Source organism: Meleagris gallopavo, chromosome 1 (genome assembly GCF_000146605.3).
Source record: "Meleagris gallopavo isolate NT-WF06-2002-E0010 breed Aviagen turkey brand Nicholas breeding stock chromosome 1, Turkey_5.1, whole genome shotgun sequence".
Lineage (NCBI taxonomy): Eukaryota > Metazoa > Chordata > Aves > Galliformes > Phasianidae > Meleagris > Meleagris gallopavo.
The window spans coordinates 37,031,408-37,050,286 of NC_015011.2; the positions used below are offsets into that span (position 1 = coordinate 37,031,408).

Here is an 18,879-nt window from a genome sequence, read left to right on the forward strand (position 1 = left end):
GATTGCTACAGATTAACAGGGAAAAAAAAAAAAAGAAATTCTCTTTTAAGGAAAAGCAAGACTACCACTGGCATTGCTGATTTTGGGGTTATGCCCTGGGTTATGCCCAACTGTGGCCTGATTGGGTGGCCACATCATGGCTGATTCATAATGCCAAAAGGTTATTACAGCTCCACCAGGGAAACCCAAACCTGTGGAACAGGGAGCAATTAGGCTTGAAGAGGTTGAACAACTTGTAAGACAGCAGCACCTTGCAAGATCAAGAGCAGTTTACTGTAGTTGAATTCTGGTTGGGGGAGGCAGTCACCATTTAGCATTAGGTAGCATATTACAAAGAGGGAATGTTTTGTGGCACTATAAATTCAAATTTTTCTTTGAAATAAATCTAAATAGCATCTCATTGATACGCTTTGTTGCGTTCAGAAATAAAAATGTTATTGACTTCTGGTATTTCAATTTTTTTAAATATAATTTATTCAGCTATAATTTTTACTAAGTTATTAAGTGTGGATCAAAGTTACTAAATAATTAATTTGTCTTTCAAAGTGACAAATGGTATCAAGTGACGAGTAGTGGAATGAGTAAAGTCTGAATTGCAGACTTGTCCATAAAAGTAACAGACAAATGAAGACACAAGTGAAATGAAGGTCCAACATCAAGCACTTTTCATGAAGACTAAAGGAAATGATTTTGTAAAAGAAAAGCAGGAAAAGAATGACTAGGAATAAAGAAAAAAGATACACTGTGGTACAGTCTTCCCTCTAAGAGCATTGTGCACATCATTTTACTCTAAGTTTGCTTTTCACACGCACATTGCTGAGTGATCTTTATGATCTAATGAAAGAAGTCCATACCTTTCCTGATCCCTCCATCAGTAGCACACGTGTAATCCCCTGTTGTCAGTAGGAAACATGTTCCCCCTCTTCTGTTTTTGTCTCTGGTACTAGAGCGTCTGATGGGAGGGAGCCTTTCACCAGGTGAGAGTGGCTGCTCACTTCCTGCACTGTCTTCACCTGATAACACTGGTTAAAGCACCATGCCCATTTACAGACAAGAATGAATGAGGAAATGAGACATCACAAAGAGCTTATGTAGAACGCCAGATATTCCCATCACTCAAAAAGTAGTTATAAGGTAAATCATTAGAAAACAACATTGCAGTTCACCAGTAATCAATACAAAATGGCAAAAAGTTGTTTTGTTTTTTTTTTTAATTCAAGAGTAAATTATCTTTTGACTTTCCTGTTTTTCTTTTAAGTCTCACATAAGCTTCCACTAGACTATGATATAAGAAAGAAGCAAAACAAGGCTCAGTTAGTTGCCTGTTAAAGACTGTAAATAGTCAGTTTCAGATATTTAAAAGATGCATTTACTATTTTTTATATCCTTTTTATTAAATAAGAGGTCATGTTAGTCATTTTTACTTAGAATATGTTACTTAGCATTTTGTAAAGATAACCCCTCCCCCAGAAGGGTTCAATTATCAATATTTGACACTAAAGCCTGTTTCACTATGCACACTTAGTTTTCATTTCTGTACTTGCTATAATGTTTGCACAGCTTGTCACTTTAAGTACCCAACATTAAATGTTGTCTGTGTGGTTTATTTTGTCAAACACTGAAACTCTTACCTCTCCTGATTTGCGTCTCCCAAAGGACTATTTAAAAAATACTGATTCGGATTCAGGCCACACTTCAATAAATAAATCTCTGCTAGTACAGCACATAACAGGTAATGGCATGATTTTCGCTTCTGCTTTACCTTTGCATTTAAATCTGAGCATGTGCTTTTGTGAACTTTTAATGCCACTGGCTATATTCAGCCTAAATTTTTTGCACAAGATTCCTAATTACTTTAACAGCATTTTCTACCAGAAAAAAAAGTCGGAACATATAGTGTGAGTGCTGGCACTGCTAAAAAGTTAACATTTTAAAATTACTTCTTTTTTGCATATCTGTTTTTGATCTAACTTCAATGATTACACCACCTTGTAAATAAAGCTGCAGATACACAAAAGTGTCTCTTTGCTCTGATCACATTGAGCCTCCTCCATTCTGGAATACCTTTGGCAGGACCTGATGGCATGAAAAAGCCATTATCATTATTACTTTAAAGATGTTGTCTGAAAGTGTGTATCAGTCAAAGCACTGTAAAACTAACTATATTTCACCCTCAATGTAAGTCCTTTCAAAGGTTTCCATCCTCCTAAATATATTTAGGATGTTCAAAAAGCTGTGTTAACTTTGTGAACACTCACTCAGAGACTGAAACTGAGTTTCTTTGAAGATAAATGCTATTCAGCAACAAAGCAACAGAACCAAGAAAGATATTGTTCAGAAACTGATTTTCCAGACTCTACTTTAGAAAAAATAAACTTCAGTTACTGAATGACACTAGTCATGTACTGTTTTGTTTTGTTTTTCTCTCATATTAGCAATCATCAGCTTTCCAACAGGTACCTAACGACTGGCATGTAAGCTTTGTAATCAGATTGCATTTTGTTTAAGAAAGAATGCATTCAAGAAAGAAACAAACAAACAAAAATCCCTGCTATTAAAAATAATGTTTTAATTATACTGAGAGAAAAAAAAATCCTCTTTAATTGGAAGAAATATAGAATATGGGGCAGTGGCTCAGAGGGGCAGAGGCTGTCATTTGATCCATTTTCAAAGCAATTAGCACAAAGCATCCTCTTTCATGAAACTCTGAGAAGTAAGGTATTAAAAATTATGAAAACCAACACTAATAACATGGATGTTGTCAGGGACTGCCATTTTCATTTTTCTTGAAAAACTCAACATCAGTTTTACTGTTATCATCCAATTAATAGTAAATGTCGTGCAATGTCTCATCTAACACAGATGAAAGATTTTTTTTTCTAGCCAGGGAAGCAGAATGCCAAATAGAAAGAAAACTAGAGAGAGAATTTCTCTTTATCTCCTTTGAGTGCTGGGCTTTTGATGTAAAGCACCTGCTCCTTTTAAATGACTGCTTCTTTGTAGGATCTTGCTTAACAGGCCACGATGTGGCACAGGCAAAGCTGACACAAGAGACAAACACTGAGGCAAAACACCATGGAGTCCAACAGAGTGGGACACAGTGGCTGCTCAAATAGTCACAGTCATGCAGAAAAACAAGAAACATCCATATAACACAACAAACAACAGGCAAAGAAAAGGTTGATATCATCAGCAGGAAAGCATTCTCAACAGAGCAAGCAAAACTGTATAGACCAGCTACATAGAGGTTTGAGAATGTCACTATAACTATTTTGTCCTCTATGAGACTGACACACGCAAACACTGGAGGGGAGAAGGGTGGGAGCTACGTCTTCTCCTGGCAGAAAGACTGGCTGCTTTCTGACCCCTACCAAACATACTGGTCTATAAAGCGTTCTCAGAGGACATGCATCTCCAGTGGGGTCCTACCTGATGATCTGTTGTGCTCCATCAACTGGTTGTCCTTGCCCAGGCAGATGTCCCCTTGTGTGCTATTGCAGGCCATGTTCAAGTCTGTCTTGCAGAAGGTGGGAGAGCTAGCTTGAGGAGCAGGAGGGATGTGCTTCTTCCTCTTCCTCGGCAGTTTCTGCTTTGCCATGGCCAGGGAGTAGTACATCCCAAAGTTGTTAACAATCACAGGCACAGGCATGGCTATGGTGAGCACCCCTGCTAACGCACACAGGGCTCCCACCAGCATACCTGACCAAGTCCGTGGATACATGTCCCCGTATCCCAGGGTGGTCATGGTGACTACAGCCCACCAGAAGCCAATAGGGATATTTTTGAACTGCGTGTGCTCGCTTGCTGATGGATCATTGGGCTGAGCTCCCACACGCTCTGCGTAGTAGATCATGGTGGCAAATATCAAAACACCGAGTGCCAAGAATATTATCAGCAGCAAAAATTCATTGGTGCTGGCTCTCAGAGTGTGGCCCAGCACCCTGAGGCCCACAAAGTGCCGTGTGAGCTTGAAGATTCGCAGGATCCTCACAAACCTTACTACCCTGAGGAAACCAAGTACATCCTTAGCAGCTTTGGAGGAGAGCCCGCTCAGGCCCACTTCTAAGTAAAAGGGCAGGATGGCCACAAAGTCAATGATATTCAAGAGGTTTTTGATGAATTCAAGTTTGTTCGGGGAAAAAATAACACGCACTAAAAATTCAAATGTAAACCATACTACACAGACTCCTTCCACATAGGTTAGGGCTGGATCTGTCTCAATTTCATACTGTGGTACAGTTTCTGTTCCATTGACAACATGCTCAGTTTTATTTATAATAGTATTGAAAGCCTCATGCGTTTCCAGGCAAAAGGTTGTGATTGAAACTAGGATGAAGAATAAGGAGGCAAAGGCGATGAACTGAAAGAAAAAGGAGGAAAAAGAGATATCAAAACAACACAGCTTTTCACAATAATAATAACAGATCAGTGCTCATTATCAATCTTTTACTGGTTCATACCCAAGTGATTCACAACTTCAAATATACAAAACTTAGCATCCAGGACAGAGGAGTGGCAGACAGCTCTCTCCTAGGAGTCTGGCTGCAAGAGATGTCTTTGTGATGGACACTATAATAACATGGTGCAACTCTTCCAAAAAGTAGTTAAAAAAAAATATCTCAAATCCATGCTAAGCCTATCAAGGCCTCTTCTCAAGAGCCCACATACATACCAGCTGCAGCAATATTTAAGGCTGTTGAAGAAAAGGGGAAAACTGGGCTGACTCTACCAGTTTTGAGATTATGGCTCAGGAGTTCGTATCTAGTGTGACAAACACCTTAGAATGTCTTAGGAACACATTCAAAAGGTAGGCTTCTTTTGGATTTCAATGATCCACAACCACAGGATAGTCAGAGAATTGTAGATTCATGGAATCATAGAATACCACGAGTTGGAAGGGATCCACAAGGATCACTGAGTCCAACTCCCGGTGCAACACGGGACCATCCAAAATCAAACCCTGTATCTGAGGGTGTTGCCCAAATGCATCTTGAACTCCAGCAACTGGGGCCAGGCCCACGGCCCTGGGCAGCCCGTTCTGTGCCCGTCACCCTCTGGTGCAGACCCTATCCCCAACTCTCAGCTGCCCCTCTCCCGACACAGCTCCATGCCGTTCCCTCGGGCCCTGTCGCTGTCACACAGAGCAGAGCTCAGCGCTGCCCCTCCGCTCCCTGCGAGGAGCTGCAGCCGCCATCAGGCCTCCCCTCAGCTCCTCTGCTCTGCACTGAGCTGGGACCTCAGCCACTCGTCTTGCCCTCCAGACCCTTCACCCTCCTTTGGACACTCAAATAATTTTATGTCCTTCTGATACTGTGGCACACAAACTGCTTGAGATGAGGCCGCACAGCTCAGAATAAAGCAGGACAACCCCTTCCCTCACTCAGCTGGCAGCACTGGGCCTGGTGCACCCTAGAGTACAGTTGGCTCTTTGGCTGCAGAGTACACTGCTGGATCATGTTCAACTTGATATCAACCAGAACCTCCAGATCCCTTTCTGCAGGGCTGCTCTCCAGTCTCTCATCCCCAAGTCTGTACTTAGATATAGAGTTGCCTAATCCCAGTGCAGCACTGACTCTTACTAAATTCCATGAGGTTGACAACTACTCAGCCCTCTAATTTATCATTTCTGAAATCAAATTTAGAAGAATACATATTTTACCCATTTTCAGGAATACACACAACCATTTAATGGGAAACATTCAGGAACATTCAAAGTCTCAGCATTTGGGCACAGACTTGAGCATTACAATTGCACCTATACAGAAAGTCTGAAAAATCCAAAATGCAAAATGCAATGCGTTAGACACCCTTCCAGCCCTCTACTGATATATTTATTATCTTGCTTCTCTGAGGAAGGAAAGACAGCTATTAATTTATCTAAGCTATTAAGACTAATGACCTAGTTAAGTACTTGGGGATCATCCAGCAGTAAAATGATACTTGTAACATAGACAAGCAAGTAGATCAGAAGAGCTGGCTGACACTTGTGTTGACATCAGATTCTCATACTAAGATCCTGAGCAGCAGCCCTGAACTGTGTCTTGTTCCATTCCCTCAAAAGGCCCTTAGCAGTATTTAATGGGGAGTGCAGCATACACAACACTTTTATACAAAAACAGTCTCTCTCACTGTCATGGCAGTGCCTTATCAGTGCTCGACCTATCTCTTGTTATCAAAATTGCAAATCCAGGATAAGTTGAACAAATAAGGAAGCAGAAATTCAGTTCTGGTAGTGGCACATAAACATCAAATGCAGTTATATAACATGGATTGTTAAGGACTTAAAAAAATGCATTGCTGATGTTCAACTCAGTTATCACAGTCAAGTCATCCAGTCATTGAAGCAAACGGAACTTCCAGCACAGGATCTCACAGAAAAACAGCTGGAAGGTGAGATAAATCTTAGTTACACTTAGTAAAATGCACTGAATGAACATGTGTTTCCAGGGCAGTTGCTCCACTGCTACAAAGGCTATCTTTTTAATGTCAGCTCTTTACCACCATGTTAGTGCTCCACAAGTAGGTATGGTACTTGAATAAGCAGTGTATTTAAATGCTTCTTCTCTGAGTCACTGTTTATTCTCCAATTAACAGATGTTTTATGTTCAGTATTATTACTTGGGGAAAAAAACACCTTACTGAAGACCTGAATATTTTCAAAAGTGGTAAGGACCCAAAGAGACAAAATGATGCCTAAACAGGTTTAAAAATATATCTCACCCTCTGAGCTTCCTTACAAATCTAGCATCCTGAAAGTGTACCATCATGTGATATCAGGAAAGCAACACAACAAAATGGTATGTTACCACACATTACAATTCAATCTCAAATCCCATTCGAAATACATATACACATAATAGTGGAGACAGAATGCAGCCATAAGCAAATACGCCTCCATTCTGTCTCTTTAATCCAGAATGCAATACTGTGGTAAAACTGATTTTGTGTACTTCAAGTGATCAATCACTGAATGTAGTATTAGCCCACAGATTTACCAGCATGCACTAAAGGAACTCCTTCGGGCTGGTCTAATATTGAGTAGCTCCATTTTCCTAACAGAGAATGTTAGTTAGACAACAGAAGCTGTCTCTACAGCTGGTAGACAGAACTGCTTTGATTCTAGAAAACAAGTTTAAACTTGCAGTGCAGGTCTGGTTAAGCATATTATATTCAGAATGACAAGATACATCTATCCAAAACTCACATACTTAATACATCTATAATAGAGACTAGCAGCTTGGTTATGGCTTACTTTCCTCAATCAATGAAACAGTGATTATACCAAGCCTCCCAATTACAAACACTCTAAATCTGTTCTCTTTCAAAAAGGACTGACTCAGGGACTGAAATGACCACTTATCATCCAGTCTGAGCTTCTAGGCACATGCTAGGCAAGCAATCTTATACTGTCTGGCCAATTTTTACCAATGACGTTTTTCTGCTCAAACTACAAAATTTCTACACATTCATAGCTCATTTCTTCCTCACCTTATACCAAGGCACCAGCACACTAGCACACACACCAACACAAACCTCCACACCCATACAGTTTCTGTGAAACAGCTAGAGTCAGCAATACAACCAGATTTATATAGCCTAAATTAATTAATCTCAGAAGATCTTTGCAAAGGCTCTCCTTAGCAGGGACAGAAAATATCAGACTCTAAGCCAGTGGTGGGTTAAGAATGACCCTTGGGATGCTACTTCAGCATCCTCCAGCATCTTTCTACACAGAAGCAGGATGCAAACAAACAAATGTGTGGAATTTGAGTATCACTTAAGTTATGTCAGTGCTGTAGTTTGCAATTTGAGTGGGATTTTTAATAGATAAAATACTGGACAAGCTCTTTCAGCGGCAACATTTTGGTGACTGCAGGCAGCTATGAATGTTTTTTGTCTGGAAAGAACAAAAAATTACATTCAGGCTAACCAAATTCAAATTTACCAAGAACTCGGTTATAATAGGGATTAAATGTGCAATTGGCAAGGCCCTACATCTAGAAGCAGGTAAATAATTAACATCTATCTTGGGGCTGTATTTCAGAAAAAGACTCCACCATGGTTCAGATTCTTTCTAAAAAATGCCAAACAGCAAGAACTAAACATACTATGAACTAAAAACTAAAAATTATGAACTAAAAATACATAGGAAGACAAGCAAGGACAAGAGTTTGCATTTTATTTTTTGAAGAAACCAGTTTTGAATACCCGCCCTCTACTGGAACCAAAATCGTGCTTTCTCTACAAAAGATAAAGAGTTCAGTAAACAAATCTTAACTTTTTCTGAACATAAAAAGCATGGGGGATTTTCCACAGACAGTTCTTCTCCTTCCTACCAGCACTTTCATGCTAAACAAAACTCTGAAATCAGAGCAACCTTTCTGTTAGATAAGAAAATACCCAAACGAGAAGCAGGTTTTTTTAATTAGTATCACATTCATTTTGAAAAAAATGAAAATATTAATAAAAAAATGCTTGGGTGATACAATCATTATTTCCAGTGATGCCAATTGGTTAAGCCTCTACACTTTATATTTCAGAAAATAATATGGTTTATTTGAAAAAATAATTCATTAGGTTTATTTTTCCTTCTGATCCTCGGGCCATAGAAGTAATCTATGTATTAAACGCATCCAATTTCAGTAACTGCAACAATTTAATCAGATATATTAACTGCAAGGCTGTATTTTACAATTTTTCTTCATCTGTACTTTTAAGACTAATTGATCAGTGCTACGTCTTGATTAAAAATAACCCTCGAATAAGGCAGTTATAACTAGTTATATCAAAATTTATCATTCCCATCTTAAAAATTTATAATCTGACATTTACTGTTTTTTTGTTGTTTTTTTTTTTTTTCTCTCAAGAGCCCAAGAGAGAAAATAATTGTTCATTTTCCATGTATTCATCACATTCTCCATTAGCCTCTTTTTCAGGAACTCAAATCTTCAGCTCCTTTCTGAATCCTTCTAGGGCTATAGAAGTGGGTCCCAGTCAAACAAGTTCAATGTCACAGATGCCAATCAGTGATGTGCAGCACTGACCTTTTAAATCAAGTATTATAGAAGTTCAGTCATATAAAACCAGTCTTGAAAAAAAAAAAACAACATAAAGATTCCAGTAAATTTGGGTAATTTGGACGTTCAAGGAAACTGTGACTCAGCTACGGATATTATACAAGCAGAAAAAGAAACTGTATTCATAAAGTACATGATACACTTCACTCCAATGAGCAGTAATTAGGATTGGAATGAAATCACAGTATTAGATATAACTTCCAGCTTTAAAGAGAGTTGTCTCTAGATTTAGATTGGACAGATTGTTCTTATTTCTGTTCTTAACACAATTGATTTTTTTCCTCTATTTAAATTCATCTGGGTGTCAGAAGACTGCTAAAATCATAATGTGATTTCAGAACGAACTCTCGTGATGACCTTACTTCCTTGTATGGTTTAATGTTCTAAGGAGCAAAATTTAAGCACTAAGGCTCAGTCTACACAAACCTCATCACAGATAGAGGTTATTCCAACACCTAAGCAAAGAGATCATCACTGTCTTCACCTCTTTATTCCTCAAAGGTGCTATTCCTCTGTAGTTACAAGATCCCCTTGGAAAATTACTATTACTCTCAAATGAATAAACAGATAGATAGATAGACAGACAGATAGGTAGATAGCTAAGGAAAAGTCCCAAACACTTTTATGCTGTGATGTATTTCCAGTTCATTACATCTGGGTCTACTACCAAGTAAGAAACCACATAGCTACTACAAAGAAGCTACTTACCAAGCAAATGCTATTTAAAATATAAACTCAAGGCAAATAAAATATCATTTTGCATCATCACTTGTAATCTCTCATATTGTCATTCTCCACAGATTAAAGAATGTATACAGACAAAGCATTTTAAATAAATCTTCAACGCAAAAACAAAAACTTGACACATAAAGCAGTAGGCACTGAGAGAAGGCTGCTGTCTGTAAAAATCTACAACTTATCCTTTTTAGGGCAATGGGTTACAGTACCAGCATTAAAATGTTTTTATATATAAGCATAAAGATTTAACAGCACAAACCTCCCTGAGAAACTCCTCACTGAGAATAATTTCTCAACCAACATCACACCGTGGTTGGTAGAGTTCTTGCCAACATTTCGGGTTTTATTCTGTGAATGCTGTCTCCTGTTTTCAAATCCCTAGCACAGTTCTTCCTAATTTGTACTCCCTTCTTACTTGGCATTCAATTTAACAGTTAACATTCTGCTGCTACAATTCTATACAGAGTCACATTTCAATGAAAAAAATCTATGTATCAATGTATTTCTATTGTTATACTGAGTAAGAACAGTCTATAAGATAGACAATAATATGCTACGAGTAGATTTATAGTACGGGAGTACTTACAGTTAAGACTGGCTACCATCTGTAGGTAGTAGTGGGAACACAAACGTGCCTTTGCTTGCTCGTTCTTTCCCCATTTATTGAAATCTTACAAAGAAGCTGTCTCACTACCAGCTGGAGCACAAATAAAAAGGTTATGAATGCCTCTCATCGTATTCAGAAACCCAGTTACACAATTAAGTCTTTCTCAGCTGTCAGGTAAATCAGCAGTCTGACACTACAGATACATATTTGACTCAACAAATCTTACACACATCTACATTTTAAAGCCGATCATAAAGAAAACCAGAGTTACAAATTAGGCTGCATTTTAATTGCATTTAAGTGACATATATCTTCCAAAGGATTCAAAACTGATCTACAACCTAACGTGATACATACACGTGCTCCGCCACTCAGCACAGAACACCTCTGCTGAGCAACCAGAGAGGAGACACGACGGCACGTTTCAGTGGTGGGGCCACACAGCACGTGGTGGGAGGTCCTGGGACAGGACTGACCTGCTGCCCACATCATTTGGTTGCACTACAGACCTAGTCAGCTTACTTTCCACAGAATCACCAGTTTCCTAAAAGATCAGAGCAGTTTTATCCTAGGCAAGCCAAAAATTATCTGATTTCGTTGTTCCATTGAGCAGCTAAGTCAAACATTTCACACTGACACACAGTCTACCTCCCACCAGCTGATTTTTGCTCCTGCAGCCTCAGTAGAACTCATCAAAAAGCAATTATGCTCTCTCCAGAAGCTTTCCTTAGCCATCCACTTGAATTTATCAAGCTTGTTTTACTTAGTGTTTCTCTGAGCTGTGACTATCCCAGCACTATCCTAGATCTTACAGCTAGCAGTGCTTGTTTTTTTTAACTAGACTTTGCACTTATATTCTAGGAATCATCTTTTAAAAAAGGAACCATTAAGGCTGTGACCTTGCTTTATTTAAAATGCCTGTGTGGTTACATGAACTGATAAGACACTCACTCGTTAAACATCGCTATATATCTGTGCACTATAAAACTATTTCCAGCAGCTGCAAAAAAGCAATGGATGTTGTTCCTGGAGTCAAGGCAAAAGTGAGAAAACAAATTCTCAATCCATATTCTGGGTCTAGTGTCAGATATTCAGTGGCTTCTTCTTACTAAGAAGGCATCTTCCAAAACAAAGCTGAAATTCACTGAATGGATGAAGGAGGCAAATTATGAAGGACCCATTTCAGCCAATCCCAGATTTATGTGCAGAGTTGAATTAGCCTTTCTGCATGCTTGATTTGCCTTCCCCTGACTACCCACTGCCTGCAGCATCACAGCAGAGATTAGGCTCTGGGACTTGGCAACCTGAAATACTGCACGGGCATTATCTTCTTTTCCCGCTGTGATTTCTTATGAAAAAGTTTTATTTGGTTCAATGGGCCAAAAGTAGAAAAAACCTTCAGTGTTGTACTATTTAACAGACATTCACATCCATGCAGATAAATGGAGAAGAGAAAGAAATTCTTAAGAAAAAATGATGAAAATTGTATTACACCAGAGTTTCCGTATGTCCATTAAAATTGCAGAAACATTTTGAGTACTACCATCTCTCTCTCATTTAAGCACTCAGGCTCACTTATGTTTATTTTTTCTCTGATTCAAAACAACTCTGACAGTCTAATTTAAAATTACTCTCAAGCAAATTTTGAAAACTTTAACATTTTAAGGCTTGATATCCATTAAGATTTTTACAAGAAACTAACTTAGCTTTCACCACAGAAGCCATATAGCCATATCATACCTTTTTGACGACCCCAGTCCAATTGAAACACATTGGAATTATTTAAAATTTTTCCAGACCTATGTGTTTCCTGTACAACACAGTAAAACTTCAAGCACTAGAACAGAAATTACCATGTTTTTTTTTTTATTTAATGGGATTGAACCATTGCCAAGAGTGTACACAGAGCCTTCAAACAGATGATTACAAGGTCTCATCTGACTTGAAGCTCTTCCTTATACTAATTAAGCAGCATCAGTATAATTCTTCATACTGTCACCAAAGAATATGCAATACAGTTGATATTAAGTGGTATCCATGTTGGCAGTTAGAAGGCAATAAAAGAATGAATGGATATGGAGGTTAAAATCTAGCCAAAGACAAGTCCAGAATCAGAAAACTGAGATATTCTGAAGAGACCCACATCAAAACATCAAGGGACCAAACAGTCTTCTAAAGCAGATTAATGCTATCTATATTTAATTAAATGCATGCAGAAAGGTTTCATTAAAAGAACATTATGAAATTGCAAAGTTGAGCACTTGAAAGTAAGAAAATGTCAAAAGCAAGGTTGGCCGAGCAACCTTCATTCTGCTCCCTTGGGCATTTGGGTTTGGATACTATTCTTATTTAATGATTGCAAATTAATTATGCAAAAGCGTAAGCATGTTATCTAGACTATGGCATAGCCTAAATCTCAATTTGTTTGGTATAGCAGTCTTAATGATGACCAGGGCAGCAGATTTTGTGTATAACCTTAGTTTGATTAAAGTAAATGATGAGCCCAGAAACTTCCTTGTACAGCCTCTTAGGGAAACTGTCACCATCACAATTCAGCAGACAAAACCACTCTGCCATTTGCACGAGCAAGGCAGCCAACAACTGGAGTAGTCTGAACTGACTCATGGTAGAACACTCTGTGCCAATACTCAGGAATCTCAATTTCCCTGTTTCTAATATGAAAAGCCTCTAGAAAGCACAGATGGTTTTATTTTTTCTTCTTTTTTTTTCCCCCTCTGCATTTGTCTAAGCATTGCTCCTTTTTCTGCCTTCTCCTTCACTTCTTGTCCCAGCTTTACAGTTGGATCCTAGACTTTTTTCCTCTCTTCTTCTGAGCAGTGGGTTCTTACCTCTTTTTCCACATCCACTTCCCAGATCTCCAACCTCTACCTATTTCCACACACAACCCTCACTCAAGAGCTGATGTCTCCCTTCTTCCTGGGTCTTCCTCCAGCCACAGCCCTTACTTCACTTGCTGCCCTGGCTCCTTGTCCCAGGTTGGTTGGTTGTGGCAATGTACTCTCCCTGAGTCAGTTCCGTGACTTTTCTATTTTAACCTGCAAGGTTCACACGCCTGCAAACTGATTTGCTGAACAACTGGTCTAATGAAAGATACCTTGATGAAAGATATTTCTTCCTGCAAACTTGGCCTCGCTGTGAGTCTGATGGCTTCCTCCTCTACCTCAGCTAGATGCCAGGAAAGTGGAAGGGAGCACAGGAGAAATGCTGATCTAATTAAACAGATCTACCATCAAATAAAATTAAAACAGTTCTTCATATGAGGATTTATGCCTTTCTATAGTGAAGTCACTGGATAGTCTATAAAATGCAAACAGTATGTCAGCTTTAACCTTTTCCTCAGCTAGATGAGGCAGTGCCCTTGGAATTCCTCTCCAATCTCATAAAAACTTTAAAAAAGTCATTCAAGGTTTTTAAAAAAATCTTTGAGATGCTTAAATTAATGAACTGTGCGCCCTAACACCAGCACAGTAAAACAAGTGATGCATTTGGAGAACAGTTTGAGGTCAGAAGGGTGTTTTTATGATGGGGGAAGGGCAAAGCTGTGAAAGCTCCTGTGCATGATGTATGTGAATATGTTCCAGGCTCACAACACAATCCCATAGACCCAAGCTAAATTTAGAGACAGTGAATTATTCATTGCAACAGTAGTCAGCCTGGCTTATGCAGGCTCTCAGGAACTCAGCCCATCATCCCAGACAACAGTAGTTCATATATACACACTTTTTTTCAGATTTAATTTTTCACAATCTTGTGGAGAAAAAAAAAAAGCATTGGTCAACAAGCCAGTCAGAATCTTGTAAAGAATTACATATTTTTAAAATAGATGGGTTAAAAATACATGTAGCCTACTTGCACTTTTCAATCATACAATTCCATTTACCTCTACCTCCAAGGATGCAGCTGTAATCATTCAACTGAAATAAGAAAGGGAACAAGAAAAAGAAAAGCCACCAGTACAACTATTAGGACACTCAGACAACTGTGACGTTCAAAGTCCTGTTCAAAGCAGACACTTGAACTGAGATGAACAATGGTTCAAGTCCCTCTCTCAACCCTGGCAGAAGCATGCTGAAGTGAATGAAAAGGATTACACAAGTCTATGAGAAGGATTTTATGACTTCAGAACTGTGATAATGGAGAATTGGATTGAATGACCAAGAGGCTCCTCCAGCCACTCTGTTCACATGAATATTTCCAAATCCAATTTATACATTTATTTAATACATAGATTATGTTCTAAGCCATTGCCCTTGCAAGCATTAGCACTGAAGCTGTACACAGCACCATTTCAAAGGAATTCCTGTTATTAAATCGCATCTGCATTGCCAACTTTATTTAGTTTAAACATTATCTTAGAGCTTTGTCACCAGTTTGCCCTAGAGACTGACACTAATCCTTATACTCAAGGCTGGACTAATTAACGCAGTGACAAAACCCCTTGTGCACAGGCCATCATGCTACTGAAGATTTCTTTACATGGGAGCTTGTTAGCGATGAGAGGGAGCTGCTAGGAGCAGAGGGGACCGTACATGTCTTGCCCCATGACCCCAAGAGAACCAAGGAAGTAATCATCAGTACAGCACAGCACGTATTTCTTCAGAACCAGATGGCTTCCCAAATTGCTGAAAGGCACTGACTGCTTCTACTTTGCACAATGACTCCACCTCCTTAAAACGTGCAACAGTTATTCAAAAAAATACTTATCTTTATCCTTTCTCATGTGATTCTAAACCCCGCTTATTTATTTCTTTTACTTGCATTAATAGCTTACTTATGAAAAATAAGTAGTAGAATATACAGTGGATCTTCTTTATTAAATTCTCCACACAAACGGGGTGTGGGTAGAAATACAAATGTAGAATAAACATTTGGATGCCTCAGATGGCTAAAACTCATCTGCAGTAAAGCAGCCAGCAGTGTGAATACTTATATTATCATTTATATGTCAGAGTCAAAAGGCCATTGAGCCAGCTGCGGCAGTTCTTCCTCCATGTAAGTAGGATTTCAGGAAGGGAAATAACTGCACTGCTTACAGTATATCCTGTGTCTTCAAAATATTCCTCATAGCAACGAAGGCATTTCTTTAGCATTGCACTGAGAGACCAAAATTCTCCAGAGAGAGTTTCTGTGGCAAAGATCAGAGCCAGGCAGTCACTCAGTGAACCAATTCCTTGACCAGACTTGGGATCTTGCTGATGATGATGATACATAGGATGGGCTCTCTGGCAGAGCAAAGTGCCATCACAGTCACTCCAAGCAGGCTGTGCTCATTAGGGACTGGATGCAAATGCAACCTGCAAAAGGAGCGGCACACAACATTGCTCAGAGGCACACTGCAGTGTGAGATCTACATGGGACATTTACTGCTGGCACATTTGTTGGCTACAGCTGCCTGTATACTCTTAAATAAGGAGCAGGTTACTTGTACATGGATTTACAAGTGCTGTCACTGCTGAAATATGCATGCGACACCAACAAAGGCTGGTCACTGGTGGTGGTTATGGAGGAGCAAACTGTGCTTTGGGGAATGCTGTGCTTTTATTTAAGACTTTGCTGTTCTGATTTGAAGGATAATAAATTCTCTTTGTTTACATATCACTGACAGCCCTGCAACATCTTGATACACGCCACGAAAAACAATTTTACTTAACAGCATACAAGCAGAGAAGTCTAGAGGTAGGATCAGCCTTGTTTTTCCTGCTCTCTCATCAGTTCACCTATATTCATTCTTTTACCAACCTGCAGTTCAAGATGCAGAGAAGGAAGATAAGCCACCTTATCACAAATGTTTCAGACAGTTTGCTTCTTCAGGGTTTGAATGAGAGCCTATTTCCCTGACGATGTCTAATGAAATTTGCCCTTGTAACTCTTCAGGAAACAGAAAACAAAATCAAAACATTAGCAGGATGCTAGTGGCAACTGCATTCTTTACAGCCTAAATTCTAACAAAAATACTATTGCTCGCAAAGGATTCTTACATACTATCTGTGCATTAATATGTTCACTATCATACTAAAACATTAAAGGATCATCCTTTACAGTTTTACACCCTAAACAGTTTTTTAGGAATTTCTTTTCCCTTTTCCCCCAGTTTTTTTGTTTGTTTGTTTGTGACTGCAGCCACTAGAAGAGGTAATGCTCAGTAAATAATAAGTTATCACTTGCAGTGTGCGGGATGAACTTGCCAAGCAAAGACACATTAAGAGACTGTATGTGACAACCCTGGAAGAGTGAGAGAAAACAAGCTAACTTAAATGCAACATGAAGTATTTCCTTTTAGGAATAAAAGAGCGTTCCTTTCTTTACTGAAGGATACTCTATACCATGAATGTTGCACCAGCTGAACTCAACACATGCACAGCTCAAAAAATATAACTCCTGAACAGGATTTACCATGTGTGTTTTGTTTACCATATGTATTACATTAATGATGCACGTTATGTCTTATTCAGCTTTGCATTTCCACATTCAAATACAGGCTTTTATAATTCATTCTATTTGACCTCCAGATTTTTTACAGGCAATTTTGCTGCATATCTCAATGCAGTTGTGAGTTTGGTACCCAGGGAGTAACTGGTGTCAGAGATGTGCTGCAGCACTTGCAGGAGAAGCCAGTCAGGAACAGCAGCACGTCCACTCAACAAGTGAAAGAATCTTGCCACTGAAGGGATTTTGAGCTTTGCAGAAAATTGTGATGGTCTTATTTCACAGCAGGAGTAGTGACTACTGACTGCAAATCCATTCTCCCTATTCTCCAGAGGAAAACAATGAAAAGAGACGTTACTCGCTAAATTGAAACTGATAATAGAGAAACCCATCTCTTCAGAACATCTTTCATAAACCCTGTTCAAGGTCCTGTAAAATGGTCTGAGACACCACTGTGTGGGCTGGGATTTTGGGTCCCAAGTGCCTCCAGTGCCAGTTGCATCTCACCAGAGCAGGGACATGCTGCTCCCAGGCACAGGGCTGCTCCAGATGCCTCAGTGCCATAAGACACTATCTCTAGATTTTTCATATACAAAAGAGATGAAAATAATTGAAGTTTTGACAGAACTAACCTTTCTCCCACATAGGGAGACTGTTTGGTTCCTAAACCTTAAAGTCCTCCCCTTTATCTGTCATATCTAAACAAAGTGAAAAATTTCTAAATAGAGAATGGCATTCTGTCATAAAGTAGAACTTCTGGGCTCTATTCTGCTTTGGTTTATTTTCTGTAGGTCCAAATATGCTTGCTGGCATCTGTTTAATTCACATGAAGAAACCCTGGACACCAGAGCTTGCAGCAGTACCCAAAAGCAGCAACTGGTAACAGCCGTCAGCAGCTCCTTTACATGAACACTGCATGAAAGGATCCGGAGGGACTGCACAGTGCATGACATACAGACTTCTCTTTTATTGGCAAATTCCTGCGTGGAGACAAAGCTCCTATTTCAGACCACTAGCCACATGCTCTCCAAACTTACACACTTACATACGAATAGCATGTTTCTAGCAATACTCTTCTTTTACACTGAATGTGGCCATTGATTAATCACCCTTTGTATCAAGACAGTCTTAATACACAAATGTAGCACTTCTGCTTTTTAAAGCTTACTGTGGCACTGGATCATCCAAGCATTGTGTCAAGCTTCTTCATCCCAATGATGTCAATACATTTTTAGGTGGGAGGACATAGAGAGGTGCCACACAACCTCTGGAAATGTTCCAGTGTGAAAAATCACGTCTGGTCAGCTCTCTTAGTCTTAATACATCATTTGCATGCTGCTACTTTGATTTCTAAAGACAAGAAAACTCCAGTTATTCAAAGAAAAATTGCTCACAAAAGTTCCATTAGGAATTCCAGTTTATCCAGATCAGAATTTAATTTATGTTCTCTCCTTCCTCCCTGCACAAAACAGCCAGAAGTTAGGGGCTAGGATACTCAAGTGGGAGTTGATGCCCCAAACAACAGCCTTGGATTGATGTGGAGTCCACCTTTCCTTGCCTTCTAAAGGCCATGCAGAATTACAGCAAACTTTAGAACCCTAAAGTTTCATGAAACAAAATTCTTGTTTTCCTACGATCCCTAATGATTTTATCCCAGTTTCGAGTAGGCAAGATCTTCCAGCTGCAACGCCCCAAACATACTCTGCCTCTTGCTTTTCCTTTCCATCTCTTTTTCTGCATCAAACACCATCTGAATTAACAGACAGGCAGACAATGCATCAGCCTTTTCAAGCTCTACTGGGAAACACACTTGAAAGAAAAGTACTAAACCCATCCAAAACCACACACAAAATATAATGGCATGCAATTAATTAACCTGTCAAGAGAGAAGCAGACATTATTGTTCTGATGAGCTTTTTAGATTGAGGGTTGCTTCCTCTTGCCAGGTGCAGCTGCAGCGATAGCGGGGGGGAAGCTTACAAAAACACTATGCTGCCAACCCAGAACAAA

The 18,879-nt window shown here is 39.2% G+C and overlaps 1 protein-coding gene across 1 annotated transcript in view; it reads right to left on the minus strand.

The window, feature by feature from the left end:
* Nucleotides 1-18,879, minus strand: part of KCNC2 (potassium voltage-gated channel subfamily C member 2) — a 99,633-nt gene that overhangs the window by 6,424 nt on the left and 74,330 nt on the right. The window contains exons 3-4 of the mRNA XM_019611274.1: nt 3,430-4,360; nt 855-1,022 (exon numbers count right to left, since the gene is read on the minus strand). Coding sequence (XP_019466819.1) covers nt 855-1,022; nt 3,430-4,360 — 1,099 coding nt within the window. The remainder of the gene's footprint in view (nt 1-854; nt 1,023-3,429; nt 4,361-18,879) is intronic.